The 26,021-nt window shown below is 38.2% G+C and overlaps 3 protein-coding genes across 3 annotated transcripts; 1 reads left to right on the forward strand and 2 right to left on the reverse strand.

Annotated features, from left to right (window-relative positions):
* Positions 1-869: 869 nt before the first annotated feature.
* slc34a2a (solute carrier family 34 member 2a) lies at positions 870-15,542 on the reverse strand. Its single transcript, XM_082536283.1, has 14 exons — positions 15,213-15,542; positions 15,039-15,108; positions 14,091-14,154; positions 13,890-14,000; positions 12,654-12,782; positions 12,250-12,393; positions 12,030-12,141; positions 7,724-7,916; positions 7,254-7,349; positions 7,045-7,165; positions 6,090-6,257; positions 5,885-6,001; positions 5,425-5,549; positions 870-3,904 (listed from the first exon to the last, which is right to left on the reverse strand). Exons 2-14 carry the CDS (start codon positions 15,060-15,062, stop codon positions 3,341-3,343), a joined length of 1,968 nt encoding a protein of 655 aa, XP_082392409.1. The 5' UTR covers positions 15,063-15,108; positions 15,213-15,542; the 3' UTR covers positions 870-3,340.
* Positions 15,543-18,315: 2,773 nt separating this feature from the next.
* On the forward strand, positions 18,316-22,736 carry LOC309707683 (OCIA domain-containing protein 1). The gene is made up of 8 exons (XM_082535158.1): positions 18,316-18,508; positions 18,734-18,818; positions 18,921-18,974; positions 19,954-20,001; positions 20,151-20,280; positions 20,371-20,537; positions 21,787-21,948; positions 22,554-22,736. The coding sequence occupies exons 1-8, from the start codon at positions 18,455-18,457 to the stop codon at positions 22,589-22,591; spliced, it is 738 nt and encodes a 245-aa protein (XP_082391284.1). The 5' UTR covers positions 18,316-18,454; the 3' UTR covers positions 22,592-22,736.
* A 124-nt stretch (positions 22,737-22,860) lies between these two features.
* rhbdd2 (rhomboid domain containing 2) lies at positions 22,861-25,377 on the reverse strand. The gene has a single exon (XM_082535155.1). It carries the CDS (start codon positions 24,975-24,977, stop codon positions 23,973-23,975), a length of 1,005 nt encoding a protein of 334 aa, XP_082391281.1. The 5' UTR covers positions 24,978-25,377; the 3' UTR covers positions 22,861-23,972.
* Positions 25,378-26,021: the final 644 nt, after the last annotated feature.

A 26,021-nucleotide genomic window follows, 5' to 3' on the forward strand; every position in this document is an offset into this window, starting at 1 on the left:
TGTCCTAGCAGCTGTAAAAAACTGTAATGTCAGTTGACCATGTGGAAACTGTCGTGATTCCCGTGTTGTGCTTTGACACAGTTGCACACCCTCTTTATTGATATATTGATGGTGCATCTCATGTTCCCTGCACATGGCTCACTGACACGTGACAGTGAAGGTTTCCCAGATACCGGGTGTGATGGTACAACTCTACTCTAATTTTTTTAAAAAGCACATTTAGGAGAAAAATTACTGTTGACCTAAATTCTGTGCAAAACGTAGAATGTAAAGAAAATAATCAAGGAAATAGGTAAGAAATAACTAAACACATACAATCTTGTAGATGTAGATGATGTCTAGAAAAAAAATAAATAACAAAACATCAATAATTAAAACTTCACAGATCTAACAATACAGTGAACGTACAATGAGAGGACCGTTGGACAGTCATTTTAAAAAGTATGAAAGAATAATTCAATAATACTAACAAAGTTTATGATATTTTTAGACTCTATACATATGTGTGTGTGTGTGTGTGTGTGTGTGTGTGTGTGTGTGTGTGTGTGTGTGTGTGTGTGTAGATAGATGCATTTATTGACTGCTAGTTCTGGAGAAACAGTGCTCTGTCTCTCTGTATTCACTTATTATGCACTTCCTGGAACTAGCTAAAGCCTACATGAACCACGTGATGACCTTGTATTCTGGACCCCTGCTGATGTGACTCTTACCACTGCAGGGCTCTGTCTTTATCTCTCTTAACACTTTGAACACCCTCCTTATACTTTGGTTAGCTCAGAAACAAATAACACAGATAACAGGGCTATATAGAAATGATCAGCATATAAACGGGTCAGGAAACCATACCAATTGATGAATCTAGCATTATTTTATTCTTTTTCCTTTTTAACACAGTTTTTTTTGGGAGGGACAACTCACAATTAAACAAACAAAAACAAATTGTTAGATGTGCATTAATCTAATTCCGGACTATATATTCCTTGAATACAATTACCTCTTCAATTACAAAGTTATACTACACCTTAAAACGATGTTTTAAAGATCTGAATGTGTCTTTTATACACAGTGATTTTTTTTGTCTCTGTATAAAAATACAAAAATGGGAAAATGATGAAACTAGGTAAACATGACAGGTTGGTGTGTCAATGAAACTGCAAAAAAACAAACAAACAACAACAACAACAAAAAACAAAAAAACAAGCACTACATCTCAGACTCCACAGTTAGCACGTTAAATGTTATGTTATGTTAGTTCATGACAATACAGTTACTCAAATGTCAAAAGGATAAGACTGGTGATATTCTGCATTTTTATATCCACACACAAATTGATTTAAAAGACCAAAGTCAACATGATTGAGTCTAGCTTTGTCTGTGTAGCTAAAAATTGTCACATCATGCACCACTTTATAGCGATGCTACCAGTTCTGAGGCTATACACATGAGCTAAATGTTCATCAGCAAACAATGAGCAGGCAGAAAATCATGATGGCATACTGACACAATGACACAACACAAAGTTTAGTTGAAGCCTTTGGGTTTTTCAAGTGTTTAATCATGAACCAGGGAACTATTAAAATTTAAATTCACCAACTCAGCAGGACTCATAAATAAAATAAGCATTTTTATAGCAAAATTTCAAACAGCGAAAATCAACATGTCTGGGTGAAAGTATTTGACTGGCACTGTCACAGTTCCCTGTCTTGTGCCCTGATTTACAGCAGAAAAATAGTCAAATAAAAATTTCCCTTCATTTAAATAATGAAGGTAAAAACAATTAAAGTAGCAAGCTGCTTTAAGAAATGATGATGTCCTTTATAAGGTTAATAGAATTGCACTGATGTTTGCTGCATTTATGTCTTCAGCAAGGCCAAACGGATTTGATGTTAAAATCATAAACTTGCTAAATTATGAAGTATTAGTACTCCGAGATCTAAGTCATCATAGTTAATAACCCTAACCCCACTCTAATAGTATGCTGTGGAAAAAGTAAAGGAGGATCTTTCAGGAGAAAAAAAAAAAAAAGACCCAAAACAAATATTACATATTCTGTGAAAAAAACACACATACACACATTCTGATTGGCTAGCCTTAGTGTTAGGGTTAGGTTTGGGGCCGCGATATGATGACTCTGAGAAACTAAAGTGGTTGGTTTTCATCCTTTCATAGGATTTGCTGACATTAATATAATTATAGATTTCCACTCGTATTTCAAGGTCACTTCAGTTAACGATGTAACGTTTTAGTGCATTCGTCTACGCAGTCATTTCCTATGTTACACTACAATATGTCCATTAGTATGTTTCTTTGCATCACACACAGTCACACACATACAGTTGTGGTAGGAACTTTAAATACATCGTGGAGATTTTTGGATTTTTAATGATTTCTTGGAACTGCTTTTTCCATGGTGGAATGACAGCATACATCTTTAATGACAGTAAAAAATATCAATAGGGTGCACATGTTTGAATTTATTTTGGAATTTCTTCATCCACAAAGCGTCAAAATGACATATTTGATTAAATGTCCCTTATCAAGTTGCAGTCCGACCAGATACTTTTGGCATCCATCAGTCTTGGCAGAGTTTGGTTTAAATTGGCTGGTCTCCTGGCAAAAACCTGGCTTTTAAGCATAATCCATAAATTTGTGTTCTTAGGTTTGAAAGCCTCACCTTTAACCATCCAAACATACCTCTTGTCATTGTGATCAAACAGCTCAATCTTTGTGTCACCTGACCATAAAATTTGGCATTTGGCTTGTCCACGTGGGCAGCTGAAAATTGTAGATCAGTTGTTTAAGGTGTCGATTTTGGAGCAAGGACTTCTGTCTTGGTCAGCGCCGTCTCAGTCCATGGCAATGTAAAACATGCTTCAATTGTTCAGTTCCTACTGCTGGTTTTCCAGCAGTTTCCAGTTCATGGCAGGCTTGAGCCTTTGTGGTTTCTCAACATGTTCCTGAACAATTCCCTGTCATCTAAGGGGTGAGAGTTGGGGTCTTCTTCGAGAAGTTGGCAAAGTGGTGACAAATAACTTGTACTTACAGAGAATTGTTTGAAATGAAGAATTGAAAAAAGGCGTTTTAATAACATTGTACAACTATCAGCACAACCTAAATGAGTTTATGTATAATTTCGATCCTGTGTGGATTAGAGAAAATTCAAAATACATTCAAACTTGCACCCAGTTCTTGCTTTTTAAAGTCCTGTAAGTTGGCTTAATTCCCCCCTGGAAAAACAACAGTTAAAGAAATCATTAGAACTCCAACATCACAGTTACGTTCATGGCCATGACGAGTGCATGTAAACTTCTGACCACAACTGCACTTAAAATATCAAATCTCAAAGCGTGGTCATTTTCAGGACATTTAACTCTATTTTCATCCCATCTTCCGCTTCATTCTCTACACTCATTGCATGATTGTCATATACTGCTGTGTGTGTTGTCTTGTTATTTTCCAATTGTTCTGCTCTGTCTTCTTGGTCGTCGGATGCAGCTTGGCAGCATTTGCAGCAGCAACAGCATTTTGCGATTAAAACCCCAACTGCTTTGTCGTAGGGAGCCAGGGAGTGTGCCCATAGTGGGAGGAAGTCCCAGGATCGCAGGACTGCAGGCAGCCACCCAGGTTTCCGCTTTTGTAGTATGTTGATCACAATGATTATGATCAACATGATGAGTAGAGGAACACCCACGCCCACCAGTACCTTCCAGCCAGCCAGCGACAGGGCGAAAATGAGAAGCGGTAAAACGAAGAAGCAGCAGATGATGTAGACTACAGCAAACCAGCGGTACTTGCCCGTGATGTTGCCCAGACCTTTAGCCAACCGGATAGGGACGCGGGTAAATGGAATGGGATACCACAGAATGATGCCAGAGATGTTGAACAGGAAGTGCACGAGGGCAATCTGAATTGTTAACAAACAACAAGCATCAGTGTAAGTGCAAAGAGGTAGCTTGCTACAAATTCAGAGTAAAAAATGTAATCTTTTACAGGTTGATAATTTCCTGATAAGTTTCTTTTTTATTGAAAATAAATGATTTGGCACGAGATGTCAGAGCCACAAAGATACTGGTCACTTTATTAGGTACACCTTGCTTGGACTTCAATTCTTCCTGACATGGATTCAACAAGATTCAGAGATTTTGGTCTATATTGACGAAAGCATCGTACAACCTCTGCAGATAGGTCAGCTCCACATCCATGATATGAATTTCTCATTCTGCCACATCCTAAAGGTGCTCTATTTGATTGATATCGGGTAACTGAGGAGGCTGGGATGAGTACAGTGAACTCATTGTCACGTTCAAGAAACCAGTTTGACATAGTTTGAGCTTTATGACATGGTGTGTTATCCTGCTGGATGCAGCCAGCAGAAGATGCTCAGTTGGTACTAGGGGGTCAAAATGTGCCAAATATCTCCCACCCCATTTCAACACTACGACCAGCCTTACTCTTTGATGTAAAGCACAATGGAGCCATGTATGTTGTTTACAGCTAATTCTGTCCCAACCATCTGAATGTCGCAGAACCTGTGTGAACTGTAATCTCAGTTTCCTGTTCTTAGCGGACAGGAGGGGCATCTGGTGTGGTCCTCTGCTGCTGTAGCCAATCTGCTTCAAGGTTCGATGTGGTGTGCATTGAGAGTCGTTAATTGGTGGTTATTTAAATTGTACCTATCAGCTTGAAGCAGTATGGCTATTCTCCTCTGACCTATTTTTTATGTAGTTGTTGGGAAAATCCCAGTAGTTTCTCAAATATGCAGACCAGCTCATCTGGCACCAACAAGTCGATATTACTGAAATCACCCATAATTGAAATGAGCTCATTTTGTTAATCAATTATAAGATTTCTCAGTTTTAACATTTGTTATCTTATCTATGCTTGGAGTTGTGAATAAAATACTGGCTCATGTGATTTGAAAGTCTTTTAGTTTTCATTTTGTTCAAATTTAAAGAACGGCCTTTTCTGGATAGTATTAACAAGTAGTTGATAAGGTGTACCTAATGAAGTGTCCAGTAAGTTTATATTTCCAACAGCTGTTTCCACAACGATTTGTCCCAAATTTTCATGGAGGCACCCAATTTCTCCCTCAAACCACAAATTTAAAGTTCAGCTAAATGTCACAGTTGAATAAAAATTAAATTAGTTGGATAAAATATTATTATTATTAGGGTAAAATTAGTCATTTGGATTTTTGCAGACCTTAATATGTAGGTAACCATAGGAAATATGTTAAATAGCAAATATGACATAATTTCTCATGAGAAGATGTACCTGCAATGATATTTAAATTATTATAAATTAAGAAAATGATTTTTTAGTACAGTATAAAACCTTAGAAAGGCTTGTAGTGGTTCTAAATACAATTACTGACACATTTAATGTTAACCAGGACAGGAGAGTGTTTTTGTGGGAATGACTGACCTGTAGAGCGTCAGCCAGAGTTTCTCCGGGACTAGCCATGGCTGCCAGAATGGCTGTGGTGGTTGTGCCGATATTTGAACCAAGACACAGTGGGTACGCTCTCTCTATACTGATGACACCAATGCCTATTGAATTAAAAACGACATGGTTGGAATACATATTTTCACCATGTGTCTGACAACCATCACTATCTGCTTCACCATGATATTACAGTCATTAGATTTAGGTCCTGGTCATTATGCATAAACAAAAATATCAAGAAAAGAACAATACTCCTTTCAGACAGATTCTGTCCTTTACTGCCTAAAAAGTCACATAAAGAAGACAAACAAGATATAGAAATCTTTAGAAAAAAATATTCAGAAGGAAACAAATATTTTCAATCGTGCATCAATGCTGTTTTTAATAATAAATACATGGAGGTGATAGAAGTAATGGATGAATGCATAATTAACCTCACCAACTAGTGGCGTAATGGCAGAAGTGAACACTGAGCTGCTCTGCACGATGAAGGTCATTCCAGCACCGACTAAAATGGCGATGTAGCCCGTGACCCAACCGAAGGGAAATGGGAAATCTGTGCAGATACAAGAACATTCATGTATTATTCTACACATCACATCCAGTTTTTTTTTACAGAATTTATAGAGTGCAGTGATGCTCACTGGTGTTGAGGACTTTCTTGATGACAACAGCCACCTGTCCCTTCAGCATAGAGTTGAGCAGCTTGACTATGAGGATCAGGCAGGAGCAGAGCACGAGCAGAGAGAGAGCCAGCAGAATCAGACCCACCGCCATATCAGACAGATTCACATCCACAAAGAGGTGTGTACCTGGCAACACACAGAAACACGCACATAATTACAAGAAAGAAATACACAATGTGGACAAAACTACTGGCCTACATGTCTTAACATGTCTTTGAATTCAAGTGTTTCATTCAGCCTCATTGCCACAGGAGTGTAAAAATGTTTATAGGTCTACCATTATAAACATTTGTAAAAGAATGGGCCCACTGAATTTGAGTAAGGTACTGCAATGCAATGCAACAAGTCAGTTTGTAACATTTTTTTTTCCCACGATCAAGTCGAAGTAGTTTTGTTGCAAAGTGGAAGCATTCGGGAAACACAGCAACTCAGCCTTAAAGAGGTAGACCTGATAAACTGAGTGCTGAGGAGCGTGGTGCATAAAAGTCACCGGTGCTCTACTGATGCAATAACTGAACAGCTCATTACCTCTGGCATTAACATCAGCACAAAAACTGTGTGCTGGAAGCTTCATGGCATGAGTCTCCAAGCTGAAGCAGCTCCTGTAGGTATAATGTGTAGGTGTCCCACTACTTTTGTTCATATAATGTTGTAGTAACTTTTGTATGCAATTTACTGATAGACTCACAGTGCTATTAGTAAATTGCACTATTATTATGATGACATCTGATGTATATCTAATGTATATATATTTATATGAGATGCTTAATCTGGGCAGACTACTGTCCCACAAGGACAATGAAAAGTACACAGTTCAATCCAAATGTCTCTACAAGGAGACTGTCTATCATATTGTGATGGAAACATTATTCCTTTATTTACATAATTAAATTAAAGTAAATAGTGGTCTTACATTTCTTTATATTGTATGTCTGAGAAATGTTCTTTAGCGTGAAGGTATAATTGCCATCAACCCAGCACAGAGAAGGAGAGGTACAGTTCTCTGGACCAGGAACTGTGACATTCATTAAGGTCTGAAACAGGGTGGAAAACATATATTCAGCATTTAATTCTTAGTTCTTTGGAGTATATTTGGATATATTTGACATGCTTTGGTCTTACTGTGTTGGTGAAGGTTTGGCACCATCTCTTTATGAGGCTCTTGTTTTTAGCTTCTGGATCGTCGGTGGCAATCCCACTAATCACAGATTCATCCAGCTGAGTCAGAAGGAAAAAGGGAGGAGGAAATAAACTGTGAACTATAAACCATGAGAGATAACAGTCTTATATATGAGCATCTTATCTGTCTGATAATGTTAAGAGTGTGAAAAAAAGCAATAGACTACAGACATTCATGTCAGCATTCATCTTTCAGGAAATGAATCGTGCTACTTAATACTTTGTGTTCTCAATGTCATTTTAGATAGAGGTGAAATTCTGCTGTTATATATAGATGTTATGCATGGCCACTCTTACTGTATCATCCAGGCCTGTCAAGCATGTTTTTTCACCTTATTGATGACCAAAAACTGAATAAGGCAGCTGCATGTTTGTTTGTTATTTGGAAAATTAAGATAATAATGACATCTTACCTCTATGATTGATTCAGTGAGGGGGTCAGTGATCACATTTAACAGATCTGGGGCCTCTCCACTCTGGATTTCGAATGAATCAGTGATGAGCTTGGTGACCACAAACAAGTAACCACTGGCTACCTCCAGAGGCAGCAGCACCAACACTGAGAGCCAGTTAAAGAAGTCGTGCACTGTGGCCCCTGCGAAAGCTCTAAGTGTATAATGAAACACAAAAGCAATACAACAATGACCTTTGATCTTTTTGATGAAAGCGTGATATCACTGCTTTCCAGGTAAAGAATTCTAGAGTCATAAAATAAAAATTAATTAACTATTTTGTTTGTTGATTTATTTATTTTTTATTAAATATTACATGGTTAATTTTGTATTTATTTTATTTCCCGGAGGCCTAAGAATCTCAGGTTGAAAAGAAGGCTGTTTGTCAGTTACATAGTAGCAGGTTATTGGAGTTCAAAGAGCTTCAGAGGTAAGATAATAATACAGATAATAAGAGAGTAATAAAACAGACCGATTAATATTCATTTACAGCTAAGTAAACAAGTCAAAAAAAGAACAAAACATCATAAAATGAAATAAAATTCACAGGATTAGTTATCTAAAATTGAATGCAGATAACAGTATCCATAAAAATACAATAAAGTAATTCTGGCGGAAATATGTATAACTTCACAGTAAGTTCATCACACTTTTAATTTATCTATGTTCATCTTTTTAGGACAGATCATCACATCTTGCAAAAGTTTTGCGAGATCTCGCAAAACAAACTCGGGATCTCGCAAAAGTTTTGCGAGATCTCGCAAAACTTTTAGCCGCATTCTTCGGACGCCGGCTCGAAGCCGACGGGGAGGTCGAGGCACGATGTGCCGGGAAAGCGGTGTTCCTCCCGGCTGTAGTGGGTCTCGACCTCCCGTTAGCTCGAAGCTAACGGGAAGAATGCGGCTAAAACTTTTGCGAGATCTCGCAAAAGTTTTGCGAGATCCCGAGTTTGTTTTGCGAGATCCCGAGTTTGTTTTGCGAGATCTCGCAAAACTTTTGCGAGATCCCGAGATAGTTTTGCGAGATCTCGCAAAAGTCTGTCTTAATTTTTTTTTCTCCCATGTCCCCTGCGGGGCTCCGTAAAAAATAAACAAAACCGCTCAATTACTTTTAGAAATATTAGGAGCATTGATCTATCAGCTCTTTCCCATGGCATTAACAACTTACCTACCATTGATGCCTCAGCTTCCATAGACTATAACACTATAACAATGAACTTATCAACCTCTTAGATACCTTGGCTCCCCAAAAAACTCGGACTGTTTCTTTCTGATACTCATCTGAACTTCGCCAACTTAAAGCTACTGGACGCTGCCTGGAACGTCTATCCAGGAAAACAGGACTTACTATTCACAAAGACATGTATCTCAGTCATATACAACACTATAAAGAAGCTATTCATCATGCTAAATCTGCTTACTACACCTCTGTTATTGAATCCGCTGAAGGAAACACTCGCACTTTGTTTTCTACATTGCATAATATTGTTAAACCCCAGATACCTTTGCCATACATACACACTCTGCCACAGTTTGCAACAAATTTATGGACTTTTTTTACACCAAGATTGAGACTATTCATCAGCAATTGCCCTCGTCCTGTGAAATGGTCAATTGTTCTATCTGCATTTTTTGTCCTTCTCAGCTGTCATCCTCTCTATCCAATTTTGAACTTCCCACAATAACTCAGCTATCTTCCATAATTACTAACTTAAAGTCATCATCATGTAAACTTGATCCACTGCCAACAAATCTTGTTAAACTCTCATTCCCGTCTCTTGCCCCACTGATTGCTAATATCGCACACTCCTCTCTTATATCTGGTTCTGTTCCTTCTTCTCTTAAAACTGCAATAATAACTCCAATACTGAAAAAGAATGGTTCAGATCTCTCCAATCTAAAAAATTTCAGGCCAAGTTCAAATCTCCCTTTCCTAGCAAAAATTCTTGAAAAGCAAGTGGCTGCACAGGTTCATCATCATCTCATTGGAAATAACTTGTATGAACAGTTTCAGTCCGGCTTCCGTTCATGTCACAGTACAGAAACAGCCCTAGTAAAAATCACCAATGATCTTTTGCTTGTAGCTGATTCTGGACTTATATCCATTCTCATTCTCCTTGACCTTACAGCAGCTTTTGTCCCACCGCATCCTCCTTCACAGATTAGCATCTATTGGCATCAATGGTACAGTACTCACCTGGTTTACTTCTTATCTCTCTGGCCGCTCACAGTTTGTTCAATTACAGTTCAGTATCTACTCCAGTTAATTCCGGTGTACCCCAAGGCTCTGTCCTGGGTCCTTTACTTTTTTATCATCTATCTCCTACCCCTAGGTAATATTTTTAGGAAGCATAACATCCAGTTTCACTGCTACGCAGATGACACCCAGCTCTACCTATCCTCCAAACCCACAGCTACTCTCCCACCCACATCCATTTCTGACGGTTTAAGTGAAATCAAGGTCTGGTTTACTCACAACTTTCTTAAACTTAATGGCAATAAAACAGAATTAATTTTAATAGGCACCAGATCAAAACAGTTCCAACCAGTCTTTCGTTATCCATTGATAACTCTGTTGTCACACCCTCCCCTCGGGTTAAGAGTCTTGGTGTCATCCTCGATAGCACTCTGTCCTTCACAGCACATATAAATAATATCAGTACCGCCATACTTGTCAATGCTCTTGTCACATCTCGTCTGGATTACTGTAATTCTCTTCTCTATGGTTTACCTCATAAATCCCTCCATAAACTGCAGTTGGTTTAAAATACAGCTGCTCGTATTATTTCCAGAACTAGATCCACTGAACATATAACACCTGTTCTTAAACAGCTCTATTGGCTTCCAATTCACCTCCGTGTCAATTTCAAGATCCTGCTTCTCACTTTCAAAGCGCTTCATAACTTTGCTCCTCCATATCTATCCGATCTTCTCCATACATACTCACCCCTCCGTACACTCCGCTCTTCTTCAGCTTCCCTTCTGTCAGTTCCACCTGCTCGCCTGACTACCATTAGACTCAGAGCCTTTAGTTGTTCTGCCCCGAGACTTTGGAATGCACTTCCACTTGCTCTCCAGACCACACACTGTCTCACCACTTTTCAATCACGTCTCAAGACTCATCTATTTAGAATTGCATACACCTGATCCGTCTGAGTCCATTTTTACCTTGCCCAGTTTTTATATTTGCCTTTATACTTTTATGACTGTTTATGTCTAAATTTTATCTACCATGTTTGCTATATATACATTTTTCTTATCTTTTTTTATGGTATTGTTTACGTGTTACTGTAAGGTGACCTTGAGGGTCTGAAAGGTGCCTATATATAAAATTTATTATTATTATTATTATTATTATTATTATTATTATTATTATTATTACATGTATTTATCATTGGCATGAATGCCATGGTAATTTTTGGCTTTAATGACTTCATTGAACTGTTCTTCTTTCAGGGTGGAATGATTGTACAGAATACATTTTACTGACTTTAAATGTTAAAAAAAAAAATAAAAGCAAGAATTTTTTGATCATGAGAGACTACGGCTGATAATTTCTCTTTGCCAGCAAAGAAGAAGAACTGTAGAGTTCTGGAGGAAGTCCCAAACTGTTACCCGGGATGAGAAGACATTGCTTAAGATATTCTGGAAAAAGCCTGCCATGAACTAGAAACTTCTGAAATACCACATAACGGTCAGTGAAGTGAGTATTATGTCGCCATGGACTGAGACCTTCAACACCACCCCCATATGGTGAAGCAAAGGAGAAGCTAAAGGTCCTACACATTCTCTAACTTCATCTCAAAGCAACAGCTAGATGGTTGAAACTTGGAAACAGTTGGACGTTCACACATCAAAACTAGTTTTGGAGTGGATAAAGTATATATTTGATCCTGCGTATATAGTTTTGACCATGTGTAGATTACAGAAAATTCAAATTTATGCACTCAATCCTTTTTTTAAGTCAGTAAAGATGTATTCTGTACAATAAGTTCACTCTGGAAAAAGAGCAGTTAAAAGAAAACATGGAAATCCCCGAATAACCATACATCGATGCCCATGATGAGTGCATGTAAACGTCTGAACAGAGCTATAATTCATCAGGGTGTTCCTCTAGATACCGTGGGAGAATGCCCACAAGATTCGCAAGGTATATATTTCTGTATATTACTACAATATAATGAAGAACACACACATATTTTCTCCTGGGTTACTTTTTTCTGTTTAGCAGAAGGAAAGGAAGCTTCCATGATGCACAAATTCATTACCTCCGAAAAGTGTTGCGTTCACCAGCCTGCGTCATGGCGACTAGAGTGTTTGTGACCGAGGTGCCGATGTTGGTGCCCATGATGATAGGAACGGCTACCTGAACTGTTAACACTGTGGAGACACAAAGACCTCCTTCAATATCATCCTCACTCATGATGAGTTTTCTATGCATGGATGTGTCTCTGTATGTGCTGGTAGAGGGGAGAAGTTCATACTCACAACCAGACGAGACCATGCTGACAACTATGGAGGAGGAAGTGGATGAGCTCTGGACCAGCAGGGTGACCAGAACACCAATGACTAAACCAGCCAGAGGGTTGGACAAAATTTCGTTGTCCTGAAAGATGTCACCTGCCGTTTTACCTGGACCAGGTGAAAAGTAGAGAGTGAACATTTTCACATTCATACCATATTTTATTTTTGAATATAAAAATATTATATATTATGCTTGGGATTGGTGATCAGGTACATTTTAAACAGTAGTAGAACTGAGTACTGCTAAAGGTGACTTGCACAGTGTCTTAAAAACAAGATGTCTGCTGTGGTAAAAGGACTATAGCTTGCAAGTTTATTGCTCAATATTACATTAACTCACAGCTTCTGATAAGTTTAAGAGTGAGTACCTCCCACAAGCTGGAAAGCTGAGCTCAGGATGTCAAGAGAACAGACGAACATATAGAGGAAACCTAAAAGCAGAATCAGCTTCCCCACTGATATCAGCACTCTGAGGACCTTCCCTTTGGTATCCAGAGCTGAAACAAAGAGAAAGAGACAAAGCAAAATATACAAGATCAACATGTCTGAAATAACTGACTGAAAAAAAAGCACTATTACACAAAAATACACCCCCCCCCCCTCTTCTTTATTGTAAACTCTATAGTCCAGTGGCGCTGGATTCAAAGAGGAGGGTAACAACTAAGTGAATATAGTAATTCATGTATATTTTTTAGTGCTGTCAGCGTTAATCTCGTGGGGCTGCACGGCGTTAATGCGTTAACGACCTAACCACGCTAACACATTGACGCCGTGCAGCCCCACGCAGTAACTCGCTAACGGAGATTTGCCACGTTAATGCGGTTATGGCGTTAACATCATTTTAACAAGACTAGCGCTGACAGCACTAATAATTTTATATACTAGTAGTATTATGTTCTATAATTTTAGAGTTCATCTTAACCTCTATTGCAGTCAAAGCAAATTTACCTAATTTATCTTATCTGAACAGGACGTTTGTTCACTGCTATCACTAACACTACCATTTATTACTGGTACACTGTTCAAGTAATCAGATCAATGTTTGAACTTCTTAAAATGAGGTAATGATGATCCAGAAGCAAACTAGAGTTTGTATTAATGTTTTAAAACATGAAAACCTTTTATGTCTTATTCTTTTAGTTTTATACAGATCAACACTTAAAGCTGTTTTTAAATAAATATTTACAAAATCATCAAACTTACAGACAAACTCGAAATATGAAACAAGTGTTTGCAAAAGCATTTACACCTTTAATAGGACACACTGAATATTAACACACTGAAAATTAATTTGGTGTACATGAGGAAAAACTCCTAAACACATAAACTTATTGGGGGGGGGGGTTCACTTTGTTTAAAAATCAAATATAAAAGCTTCTCAGTGACTATTTTAATTATCACTGTAACAAACAGTAACTCTTTAGCTGCAGGACTTTGTGTTTTACTGCAGCTCTTTATGGTGTGATGTACAGGTAATGTTCTTAATCACTAGGCCTGATTTGTAAATGCAATAGTTATTAACAATGTGCTCATCTTATCAGGACTGTCTTATCACAGTCCTTGATGAGACATTGCTTGTACTATTAGAAACAACGAGTCTACACCTGACCACGGGACACCCGCGTCCTTCAGTTCTGGCAGGTCCCATGGATCTGTCTCCTCCGGCTCATCCACGATCAGAGCCGCAGTGGAATGTGCAGGGCTCGCTTTGATTTCTATAAACATGAGAAAAAAGACCATTTTTGTCCTGCTGCACACACACATGTAATTCTGATTAAATCAATCAGTAGCTTTTCCTTACACACCTTTACTTTTATATCCATTTTTCTCATCGTTGTCTTCCTTACATTTGTTTTTTGTAGCCATTTGCTGAAAAAAAATCAGATTCATTTTCACTCATTTAGCTTTAGTCATTCTCAAACTATTCTTTAGCATAAATAATACTTAAATTATATCAACGCTATTGTAATATTTAGATAACACAAAGAAAAAACTCCATATTATACATAAACTGTAAAGTAGCTTGCTGTTATCCCTAAATGCAGCAAGCTTTTACACAGAATGATGCATTGCTATGTAAAATTTCCTCTATTTTTGCTGCAATTTGTTAGAGTGATGATTGCCATTAACTAACAATGCAGCAAACTAAGCATAGATACAGAAAACCTCATTCAGCTGTATCGGCTCCTCGCTTTTAAACTAATTTTCTCTAGCAGGTATTGGCTTCAGGAATAACACACACACACACACATCTTGTCTCATGCCATGTATTGATACATATATTGATCTTTGTGTCACATTTGTCTAAGCTGTGCCCTGTTTTCTATCATTACTTGTTCATAAGAGGATTACTGCACAGCTAATATTGAACGTCAGTTTTAGTTTTCACATGCTGGGCTTCAGTGGACCACATCCAATCATTTTCAGACTTAATTTCAGTGTTTTCTGTTCTGAATTCCAGCTCAGTAACAATAAACGTGTTTTTTTTCCACATGAATTAAGAGCCAGATGCATACACAGCAGTATGTATGTTAAAACATATTTTAAGAATTTATAAATAAATATAATTAAAAAATCTCCACACATCCTCGTGTTACCATACAAATGTTGCAGTTCATGAACTCTTGACCCATACTGATTCTCCCAATCCATCATATAATTTTATTAACTTAAATACTCCAGTTTTGCATTCAGTTTTCAGTTAACAGCAGCAAAAATAATTAGAAGATTGACTGAGACATGTCTGTCCTCACCTGTGGCGGGTGTAGTGTGTCCATCCTTCCCGTGCACTTTTTACTTCAGCCTCCGGTTTAAAAATGCTGCCTTTGTGCAGATAAAAAAATGTGATGTGCAGTGTTCACATCACTGGGAACACTTCCGTCACGATGATAAGATAAACACACCTTCCAAACTTTGATTATTCTTACCTGACTCGGCTTTAATCTTTTTGTCAGTGGTGTTGCAATCCAACTCACATTGTACCTGATAAGTCTCAGGCTGGTGGCGTCAGCTTTCAACTGCACCTCCACACCTGCTGCTAAACTTACCCTACCGATGTACTTTGTACATTTTGCACGCAAAACTCATAATCAGTTCTGTTTGCGTGTCCCGTTTGGAAATATGATCATCCATTTAAAACATGAACTCTTAAAGCAAAAACTCTGTGCTTAATTTAGCTGTTAAAAAAAATAATTCTTCGTTGCATGTCTCATGCACAGCTCTCAGAGTGAGGATATCTCCAGCTGGTGGACCCTGAGATTAACATGGGAAAGAGGTGACAGACACAATGGATGCCCTGACAAAGATTTATTTATACCACACAGGGCAGTGGGGTGTGATCATTGACTGTATTGGGGATGGGGTGGGTCTATAATGTCATACAAGTCCAACTTGAGTGTATTTTTTGAGCATTTTTGGATAGAAATTATTGATTTTCCTAATCCAGCTACCCATTGGTCAATATTTCAAACTGCCAGTGAATTAAGTTTAGCTCCATAAAACTCTTCATAACAAACAAAAAAAGTCAATCTGCGCCAGAGTGATGCACTGAATCTCCATGGTAGCTGCGCCAGCATGGGAACCCAGAATCCACTGCTCTAGTGCACAACAAGCCCCTGTGGGACATTTCCATGTATCCTTCCCATCTGACCAAATGCTCTGTTGCTAATTTATTAGGTTCAGCTTGTCAATGTGGATGTACATGAAATAAATATGAACTCATAATTTTCCATTTTAAAGAAGTGCTAATTTGATTTTTTTGAAGCACTTTCAACAAATACTGAACACCTTAACTTTCATAAAGGAATTCTGTGTAAGAGGACTGCTTTAGTAGACATAATTGATTTTAGATAGATTAACCAAGCAAATGTGTAACTGTTTTTTTTTTGTTTTGTTTTTTTGTTTTGTTTTTTTTGGGGGGGGGGGGGGGGGGTGAAATGGGGGTAGTTAATATGAATCCAAAAAACAAACCAAAGTGCCACAGTTAACTCAGCAAGTAATTTGTACCTATACCACAGCTTAGAGCTACTTGGGTGGCCCAGTTATGTAACAGTGTGGTTAGCTCAAGTAACTCTGCAGTGACCTAATGAAACCGTTGCCAGTATTGATTGTCCCAGAAGCCACGCTGTGCCCCTCTGCAACCCAGTGCACTGAGGTGCCCGTCTGGTTGTCCCAAAAGCCCACAAATTACAACTCCCCAGCTACAGTTCTAATTGGCTGATTATGCCTTAGCATTCCAGTTTGGCCTTACCCCTAAACAGGAGCACCTCCATCGCACACCAACACAGTTAAGGCACATATACCCTTTAGCCTTGCATCTCCTGCCATGCAGTAAAACCAAATGGAAGATAACTAAGGTGACAAAGGATACAACTGACATTGTCTTTTAGTTTTCTTTTACTTTTATTGATTGTGGTCTCTCTTCTGCTGTACTTATTTTGAACATGCTTAGGATAAAAAGATTCACAGGCTTGATCTTCTCCTTAATAGAAGCATTAAAAGACCTTTGATGCATATATGTGCCTCTACATGGCATGTCCTTCTGAAAACCAAGTAAACAATTATGTTTTAGTTGAACTTCTTTTGTGATGTCCCGCCTATTTGGAGATGAAAGAGGCCACCCAAACACATGAGATATCATTGGAAAAGCCAGGATGTTCTCTTTTGAACACAACGGGGCTTATTATGGTAGCTCAAATATGTCCAAAGACATAGAACAAAAACAATTGTCCATTAAAGAGGACATAAATTAATAGGCTGGTTCTCAGGAGGATGTGAGGCAAAGTCTTTTTCAGTTTACAAGTGCAACAGCATCATCTAGGCACTATACCATGATATTACAGCACTGCACAATTTGGCTCTTATCACCCATTTGTGGCCCTGTATATTATTTTTAATGAAAATCAAGTTGCCATTAATGGTTCCTAAACTGATACATCACTAACGAAGTACAGAAAAATTAGTTGTGCAACTCTGGAAAGTATTTTGCTGTCTGTAAAGTCTAAATAATCAGTACAACATGGACAAAATTATAGTAAAATGTAATGTGTTATTCAATTGAAATATTACGTAGCATGCATAATGTATATTATAAAAGTTGCAGTATTGTAAAATGTAATATGATGAGACATATATGATTATGTGACAAACTGTGCAAACATCTTGAGTCACCCCTCATTTTGCTTTCTAGCAGCCAGACTTTCCTGTCATGTTTTTAATAAAATGTTCTTGAGAAATGCTTCTTCAGTTTTATCAAGGTCTTTTAAAAGACAATGGCTGCTTTTTTGTTTATATTAAATCAAAGTACTTGCACCTGGCTATTTTCACAGGAATGCTTTTTGTTTCTTAAGTCACTTAATACTGACCTATGAATGATTTGTTCATGAAAAGGCTGTGCAATTTAAGAGATGGAACAGTGTTGTGTCTACACATAACAGACAACTTAGCAAAGAACCCTTTTTAAATTGTATCTTCAGCTACTTTATTACTAGTAGTCTGATTACTACTTTATTACTAGTAATCAGACTACTAGTAATAAAGTAGAGTCATAGAGTCTTTAGCCGTCTTTAACCGACTCTATGACAAATGTCCAAGATTACACTATTTGACAGGCAAGAAACTATTGTTCTAATAATTCTCATTAGTATCGGATCTCTTTGGGCGTGTGGCTCTAAAAAAATGTATTCTTCTTACCAGCAAACCAATAGCCACACAATAAGGCAGTTATGATTATGAAAACAATTAAATAGTTTGCATAATATGAAGATGTGAACCGGAAAGTGACAGAAAATAGTTCACCTCCACTAGAGGGAGCGGGTTGACAACATTAGTACCGCTCTAACAGCCTTTTTTTTCCAAAATAAAAGACCCAGTTGAGAGCGCTTTCTGATGTTTTAAAGTAATACAATTGCAACGATGTTTATTTTTTATTATTTGGAATCATGTTCATGGGAGATTACATTCCAGCAGTAAAACTGAGATTAACAGGCTTTCTTTTCTCCTTTTTTGTTAGCTAAACAAATGCAACTTTCCTTTAACTTCCGGGTTAATGTCAACCAATCTGTAGCAATGACATTGTACCAAACTCTAGACAAGTCAGTACGCCGAGTGGCTTATACTATGTTAGTTCACATGCTTTGAGGTGTCAGGAAGCTTGGACATTATCGTCAGTATGTCGTCCTCCACTACAGGTTTCCCGGGCGAGCGGCAGCACCAACCGGCGCAGGTAAAACATGGAGATAAACACGCACTAATTTAGATGCTAACACGTTAGCTTACGGTAGCTGGCAGTGACTTTGGATGAACTGCACGCGCAGTTTTATGGAGAGGGGTGTGTGCTTTGTTGCCCTCCGTTTTAATTTCAGTAATTTGAAGATGGATACGTTTGCATGGATTTCTATGACTTCTAGCGGCTGTTAACTAACAGTAAGGTGTTTGCGTTAACCTGCAGACGCCGCTGAACATTGACTACATCCCCACAGAAGAAGAGAGGAGAGTGTTGAGAGAGTGCAACCAGGAGAGCTTTTTTTACAGGTGTAAGTTTCCCGTGCACGCCAGCTTGATGGTTTAGGATGTGAAAATGTTGTTTGTTGTGACTCCGTCGTGTTTACACTGACATCATTATGATTTCTCCACAGCGGTGCCCTTCTCTGTGATCAGCATGGCTATTACCCAAGCCCTAGTGGCCAGAGGTAATGTTGTTCATACTGTGGAGCAGGGGTGTCAAACTCATTTTACACAGTGGGCCACATTCAGAGCAGTCCAATCTGGTTTTCAATAGGACAGATCAGTCATACGTATTATAAAGTGTTCCTCTTTCTTTCACTCTGAAGACGTAAGAGAAGTCTTATGAAAACAATTTATAAAGAAAATATGTGGGAGTGAATTGGCGTGTCACTTTGGTCTTAAATGTTTAGAAAGAAATGTAGCTTTGTTTTTTATTTTACAGATAAATTTGATCGAATTTTACCACAAAACATTGATTTCTAAAGAACATAGTGAAAAACTTGAACTTCTGCTAATTAATGGAGTATTAACAATAATTTTAAAAAAAAATCTATAATTATAGATACTTTACTAATTCCACACTGTGGAAATTCCCTTGTTACAAGGGTCAGAAAGAAAAAGTAAATTAGACATTATATTTATACACAAGTATTTTTAGATGGTGTTTTTTCTGTGTCTACATTGTACACTCTGACTGCTGTTGGGATGAAGGACTTGCGATAGTGCTCGTTCCTACACAGTGTCTGTAACAGTCTACTGCTGAAGGACCTGCTCAGGGCATCCACAGTCTCATGCAGGGGGTAAGAGACTGTGGATGTGGACCATGCTAATGTCCATAATGAACATTAGCATGGTTAACATCCTGCTCTCACCCACTTCCTCTATGGAGTCTTGGGGACTGGCAAGGACAGAGCTGTTGATGGGTTGCTGATATTTCTGTTTGTAAGATGGCTCTAAAACTGACAGAAAGCACAGTGAAATGTTGAAATTTATGCTCTCCTTTGTAATTTTCACATTTTCTAAAGCATCCAGAGGGACGAGATCATTCTGGCCCCAGGGCCATGTGTTTAACATCCCTGCTGTACTGGAATCGGCACAATATCAGTTAAATGAACATTGTCACATGTTGATACTCAAGTTGACATGAATGTGTTAAATTTGCAGGGGCTCTGTCTGCATCTCCAAGATTTGGATCTTTACCCAAAGTTGCCTGTAAGTTTATAAGTGTTAAATATGTGGGATACACACATACACACACTTGCCCTGTATTTACTGAGTAGAATAAGAAAAACCTCTCTGTTAAACTCAGTTTGTGTTGTTTTCTCGTTTCTTTTTTTTTTTGACTGTGTTTGACCCTACAGTTGCTGGTTTCTGTGGCTACCTGGCTGGAAAACTGTCATATATGAAAACATGTCAGGAAAAATTCAAGAGGCTGGAGAACTCTCCTCTTGGCGAGATTATCAGACAGAAGTCAGGCCTGCCTCCACTGAAGTGAGTATCACATGCACTTAATTAAATGCTGGCCTGTTGAGATTAACTGTCAGCAGCATTGCCTTTAGCATTTTGTCCCCTTCTTTACAGATCCCAGGGTCCTCAGTCAGAGTTGGGTGACCCAGACTCTCAGTCTTTTGAACCCATATTCCAGCCTGCAGAAGCCTCGAGCCACACCTACAGCAAAGATTATGGATATGGCTACAGTCCAGACCCACCAGCACAGATGGACAGAGGAGATGACTTTACTGCTCCAGGTATTCCAAACGGGCAATATGTGGGTTATTCACAATTGAGTTCTCCACAGTAGCTCACCAAAAGAAAGTCCTGGGGCCAAAGCTTCCTGTTCTCTTTTTTTGCAAGGAGTTTGCGGCTCCCACTAGCCGTCTTCAGTTAATTTTCCACGAGTGTTAATATTGTATTGATAAAGTGCTCTCTGAATTTTGCTTGCAGCAAGAATAGAAAAGTGCTACCAGTGAAAAGGAAAGACCTTTTCTATCCTTTTCACTTGTTACAGTTAGGTGGTCATCAAAGTCCAGCATTTACTAGTTTTTCTTGTTCGGCATACATCTGAAATTACTTTTTTTTTTAAAACAAAACAAAACAAGAGTTGGTTGCACAAATTTGAATTTACTTTGGATGTTCTCTAATCCACACAGGCTCAAAAATAGATACACATATCTCCCTTGATATTTTGTTATATGTCCCTTAGCAAGTTGCACCTTAGCCATATGCTTCTGGTAGTCATCAACAAGCTTCTGGCATAGTGCTGGCTGGATTTCTTGGTTAATTTAAATCTGTTGATTTTGTGGTACAGGTCTGACTTTTTGAGCATACTCCAAAATTTTTTAATAGACTTTAAGGTCTAAGCTTTCTGAAGGCAACTCCAGCTTAATGGCAACCTGCTTTATCTATTGCAAAGTCAGTTTTAAAGTACTGAGATCATTGTCCTGTTGGAACACTCAGTTGTGTCCAAGTTTCAATCGTTCGTCTGCTGATTTTAGGTGAATTTGAAGAATTAGGAAGTAGCTGCGTCCAGATGAACAAAATCAACTTTTTTGAGATTTCAGATTTCCTTACGTGGATTATTGAGCATGGATTAAGACGTGGCCCTTCTTCATTATTCTTTCCACTTTGTATAATGTACCACTGGCACCAAAACAGCTGCAGATCATAAACTACCACCCCCATGCTTGATGATACAGTGTTCTTGGGTTTAAAAGTCTCCCCTTCACACCTCCAAACATACCTCTTTGCAAAATACTATTTTTAATTTTTAATCCTCTCATTCTAAAAAGTAATCAGTGTATAAAGCATCAAACTACTTTTTTGCAAATGTTATATTGTAACTTGTATTCTTACTGAGATTAAACATGTAAGTTGCAAAAGGTGTCCACTGAATTCACAGACTGAGTTAATTTAATCATCCAAACATTTCAACAAAACTTTCCAGTAGAAATGAACTTTTTTTTTTTTAAATCCCATCTTTTGCCCTGTAAATTTCAGTCCAGTCATATGTGGAAGAGGAGGAGCCCAAGAGGAAGTCTATCCTCTATGAGGACCTGAGGCTCAAAAACAGAGAGAACTATGAGGTCACACTCACTCAGAAAGCTGACGCATTGCTCAAAACACCACCTGCAAAAGAGCCAGAAAGACCCAAGAAAGATGGTAGGTGGTTACTGCTAAGGCATATATAGAACTTGATATATACTTTTTTTTTCCTTCCTTGGCCAAACTAGATGGAAGATAACCAACATTATAGAACTGTATATTTGTGTCTCTAAAGTGGTGTCTTACAGAGGTTCAAAGTTAGCTGTTAAAGGAGTTGCTTCATAGTCTATAATTCTGACAATGTCTGTAAGTTAGCATTAAATGACACAATAATTAAATTATAGCAACAGCTGAGAGAAAAAAAAATCTTATAGAATTCAAGGAAGTAAAATGTACAAAACCAAATGTCTGGAAGTCCATCAAAGAAGAAAACCTTATTTAGTCGTGGCAGCAGAATCCTATTCCTGTGATGCGCCTGCATCTATATCGTGAACAAGCAGAGGAGCAACTGGCATGGAAACAAATAGTAGGGAGGGAGAAATTTGACCTCATTACTGCCTTTTATTATAATTCAAGATGCAGTGTGGATTGCACCTTACAGGAGGACTAGGATAATTTCCTTAAAAAATGGTGGTGGATAGATAGAGGTCGATTTGCAAGTACAGCCTGTCTTTTAAGTAATTTGTAAAATAATTTGCATTTCTCCTTCTGTCTCTGTACAGTGAAGAAGAACATCTATGGAGACGCTTGGGAGGAATGAGTCCTTTGGTGAAAATAAGATGTGATCAGTATTCGAGTGTCACTTATTGTACAGGACACGGGCTTTTCAGTGGTCACTTTTCATGATGTACAAGATTATGATAATTTTGTCTTTTAAGTATTAATAAAACCAAACAGTTTCAGGTCTTGGTGCTCTGTGTTTTCACACTAATGTGACTTTATCAAAAAATTTTCTATTAACTAGGATAAAGGCAAAGGTTCAAAACAAAAAACCCTGGAGGTGCATTTGACTTGTTTGAACTTGCATCCAGAGTTTAAGACGCTTTCCTAACCTGCAGTTGTTACAATGATTTAAGCACTGTTGTAATTGCATCATGTTTAATACCATGGTGCAAGTACAACAGGGAGTTTAATAGTGAAAGAGAAACTTCTGTTTTACTCATCACAGAGGCCTTTAATTTAGGCGTAAATATGACAATTTAACTTGCAGAGAAATGGACCAAAACCACCAAGGAAACCACTCTCTAAACCTAATCAGTGAAATTTGTTTGGACTGTTTGTCTAGATGCAACACAGAAAGTGGAGTACATCCTGCTGACACCAAATTCAGATAATCAGACAAAAAAAGAAAAATAGAAAGATACAGTGCTTAGCAATTTTACTAGATCACCAACTAGCGTAAGGATTACGCAGCAGCTCCCATAAATTAATAGCACTGGCATAAAAATCATATTTGGTGTTATTTGGTTATTCCACCAGTATGTGCAAACACTTTTAATCAAAATATATTTAATGCTAAAATATAGTTATCCATGAATTTTCAGATGTACTTTTACAAAAACTGGTAAAGCACATTATTGCTTTCTTGATGCCAAGTTGCAATTATTTACATGCATTTCTTACCAGGAACATAAATAGTTGAATTTGGTGGTCTAATAAAATAAGTTTTTTAATACTACCATAAAAAGATTGGAATATTTTAAGAAATACTGGGAAAACATGACTGCTCCAACAACACTGCACACTGGTTATTAGTTATACTTGATTGTCATTTTTCTTATGGGTTGACCATGCAGTTAATACAGCCCTATTAGGGTCTGTATTAACTGCATGGTCTGTATTGTTACTTCTGTGCATCAATTCTGGTTTCCAATTTGTAAGAAAGAGATTAGAAGGTTTTTATTTAATTTTTAATTAGTAGGAATAAAAATATAGAAAATTGGAATTTTTAAAAATGACAAGTCACCAGAAATATTTGAACTTTCAAAAAAAAAAAAAACTACAATTAATTATACAAGCAGGCAGAAACAATCAGTGCTGAGATGCTGCAGGATCTTATAGATGATAAAAACTGAGTAGCTTTTATATAGGATAAGCCTTCATAAGTGGATCCTTGCCAAGGCAAACTCATCTGAAAATATCTACTCTTGTAACAGTGATCCTCCGCTCTTATGGCCATGGCTATGACCATGACTGTGACCGTGGCCATGGCTGTGACTGTGGTTGCAGCTGTGGTCGAAACTCTGTGGTGAAAAGTGTCCAGAGCTGTGTCCTGCAACATGTCCATGAAGACTAAGAGGTGGTGTGGGACTCGCCTGGTGTGGCCAGCCTTCATAAGTCATGGCAGCAGTGTTGGCAGTGGGTAATGGAGCATAAGCTTGCACTGGGTAAGACCCAGGTGTGGGATTGATCTGTGGAAGCAAGGTCTTCTTCCTGTCCTCGGAGGAAGCTGGGATGAACATATCACCGCTGACGGTCCTGAACAGCCTGAAAGGCAACAACTTCTCCAGAACTCCAGCCTTTGCCTCAGACATGTCCAGAAAAGAGACCCATCCTTTACCGTACATCACCCCAACCAGGATGGCAATCACATTACAGGGCAGCACACAGTGAGGGACCAGAGCAGTGGTGATGACAAGGAACACCCAAGGAAGGGCCATAGTGGGAAAACTCACTCCACATAGAAAGGCTTTAGTCATCTTTGTGTGCATGGTAGTTATAGCCACAGAGGCAAGAGTGACGGGAACCAACCCCTCAGTGTGACCCTGGAAGCCGTCCTCCTGCAGGAGATCCATGAAGCTGTAAAACAAGCCTATGATCGAGGACAGCAGGAGGAACAGAAAGAGGAAACGGACCGTCCCCACACCTTTCTCCAAGCTCCCGCTGAGAAACACCAAAGTTGTGATGTTCAGAAGAAGCTGAGCAAAGGTTCGGTGGTAAAAGGGAAACATCAGGATGCAGTATAGGTGTCCGTTTTGAAAAACACTTGCGCCGATGCTGAAGATGCCTTGTTTTAAGCTCAAACATGTTTGGATTGCAAATAAAACACACGATATGATGCTCACTGTGACAATCCCGCTGGTGAAAGCTGGAACAATATCTTTGATAATTTTGCAGATCATCTTAATATGCTCAGTGAGAGCCATTTTATCATCCAACTCAGGATATCCACGATTAATGAGCTAAATAGAAGTTGAGCAAGACTTGCCGAACTGCTTCATCGATGTCTTCACTTCCTAAAGAGGAAGAAGTGCCATTTCGGGATGTTTCGAGCCGAAGGCTTCTGTGACTTTCTCAGGATGTTTCCTTTTTGATGGATAGAAATGGCGTGCAGTCTGTGATGCAATATATCGATAAAAAGCACACCAAATTAACTTACTGTACAAACATCTAGCTAGGTATGAATCAGGGCGGCTAGCATGGGTAATAAGAAAACTTCTCGGTAAAACTTTCAAAATAAGTTTCCCTCTAATTTATTTTAGTAAAAACATGTATGTTCTAAGATTTAACCAACGACATTCAAGTCATATTTTGAAAAAGACTTTGCTCAGCTTCCGGTTTTAACTGCCCATCCTCTAGCTATCATTCACACTTCTGCGCCTTCTGCTCAAAGTGAAGAGATGCACTTTTTTCTTTCCCACAAGTATTTGTACAAGTTTAAGATACTTGAATAATCTTCATATAACAACATGCAAGACTCCTAAATAGTTGGGAGATTGAGTATGCATCAAGACACCATATTAGACTGTGAAACACCGACTGAAAAGCTCAATAGTTTATAAAGGTTTTTAAAATGACATAAAACTGCCAGTGATTAAATGCTACAGTCAATAATTATGAAAACTATAAATAATAATAACTCAGCTCAAAGAGCATGAAGGAAACTTAATGCAATACTTCAGTTCTCCCTTTGTTTTACTGAGCAAGTGAGACAAATATTTTTTGCCATTTGAACCTCTCACACGCATCAGTGCGTCAAATTGTGATAACTCTGATTTTTTAAATAAAATGTGCTGTGGAATATCAGTATCACTAGACAGCAGTAAATGTCATTCCACAGATAGATGCCTTCAAAAACATCTATCTATGGAATGACCTGGGATTTTTACAGATGGTAAATGGTAAATGGCCTGTATTTGTATAGCGCTTTTCTAGTCCCTAAGGACCCCAAAGCGCTTTACACATCCAGT

This window comes from Aulonocara stuartgranti (assembly GCF_965226115.1).
Source record: "Aulonocara stuartgranti genome assembly, chromosome: 6".
Classification (NCBI taxonomy): domain Eukaryota; kingdom Metazoa; phylum Chordata; class Actinopteri; order Cichliformes; family Cichlidae; genus Aulonocara; species Aulonocara stuartgranti.

Excerpts from the sequence above, each read along its gene's own strand:
- LOC309707683 (XM_082535158.1), top strand. The coding sequence starts at position 18,455 with ATGTCGTCCTCCACTACAGGTTTCCCGGGCGAGCGGCAGCACCAACCG. Across the intron at positions 18,509-18,733 it reads GGCAGCACCAACCGGCGCAG|ACGCCGCTGAACATTGACTA; the intron begins GTAAAACATGGA and ends GTTAACCTGCAG. Across the intron at positions 18,819-18,920 it reads GGAGAGCTTTTTTTACAGGT|CGGTGCCCTTCTCTGTGATC; the intron begins GTAAGTTTCCCG and ends ATTTCTCCACAG.
- rhbdd2 (XM_082535155.1), bottom strand. The coding sequence starts at position 24,977 with ATGGCTCTCACTGAGCATATTAAGATGATCTGCAAAATTATCAAAGAT.
- slc34a2a (XM_082536283.1), bottom strand. The coding sequence starts at position 15,062 with ATGGACACACTACACCCGCCACAG. Across the intron at positions 14,155-15,038 it reads ACACACTACACCCGCCACAG|CAAATGGCTACAAAAAACAA; the intron begins GTGAGGACAGAC and ends ATTTTTTTTCAG. Across the intron at positions 12,783-13,889 it reads CGCGGGTGTCCCGTGGTCAG|CTCTGGATACCAAAGGGAAG; the intron begins GTGTAGACTCGT and ends TCTTTGTTTCAG.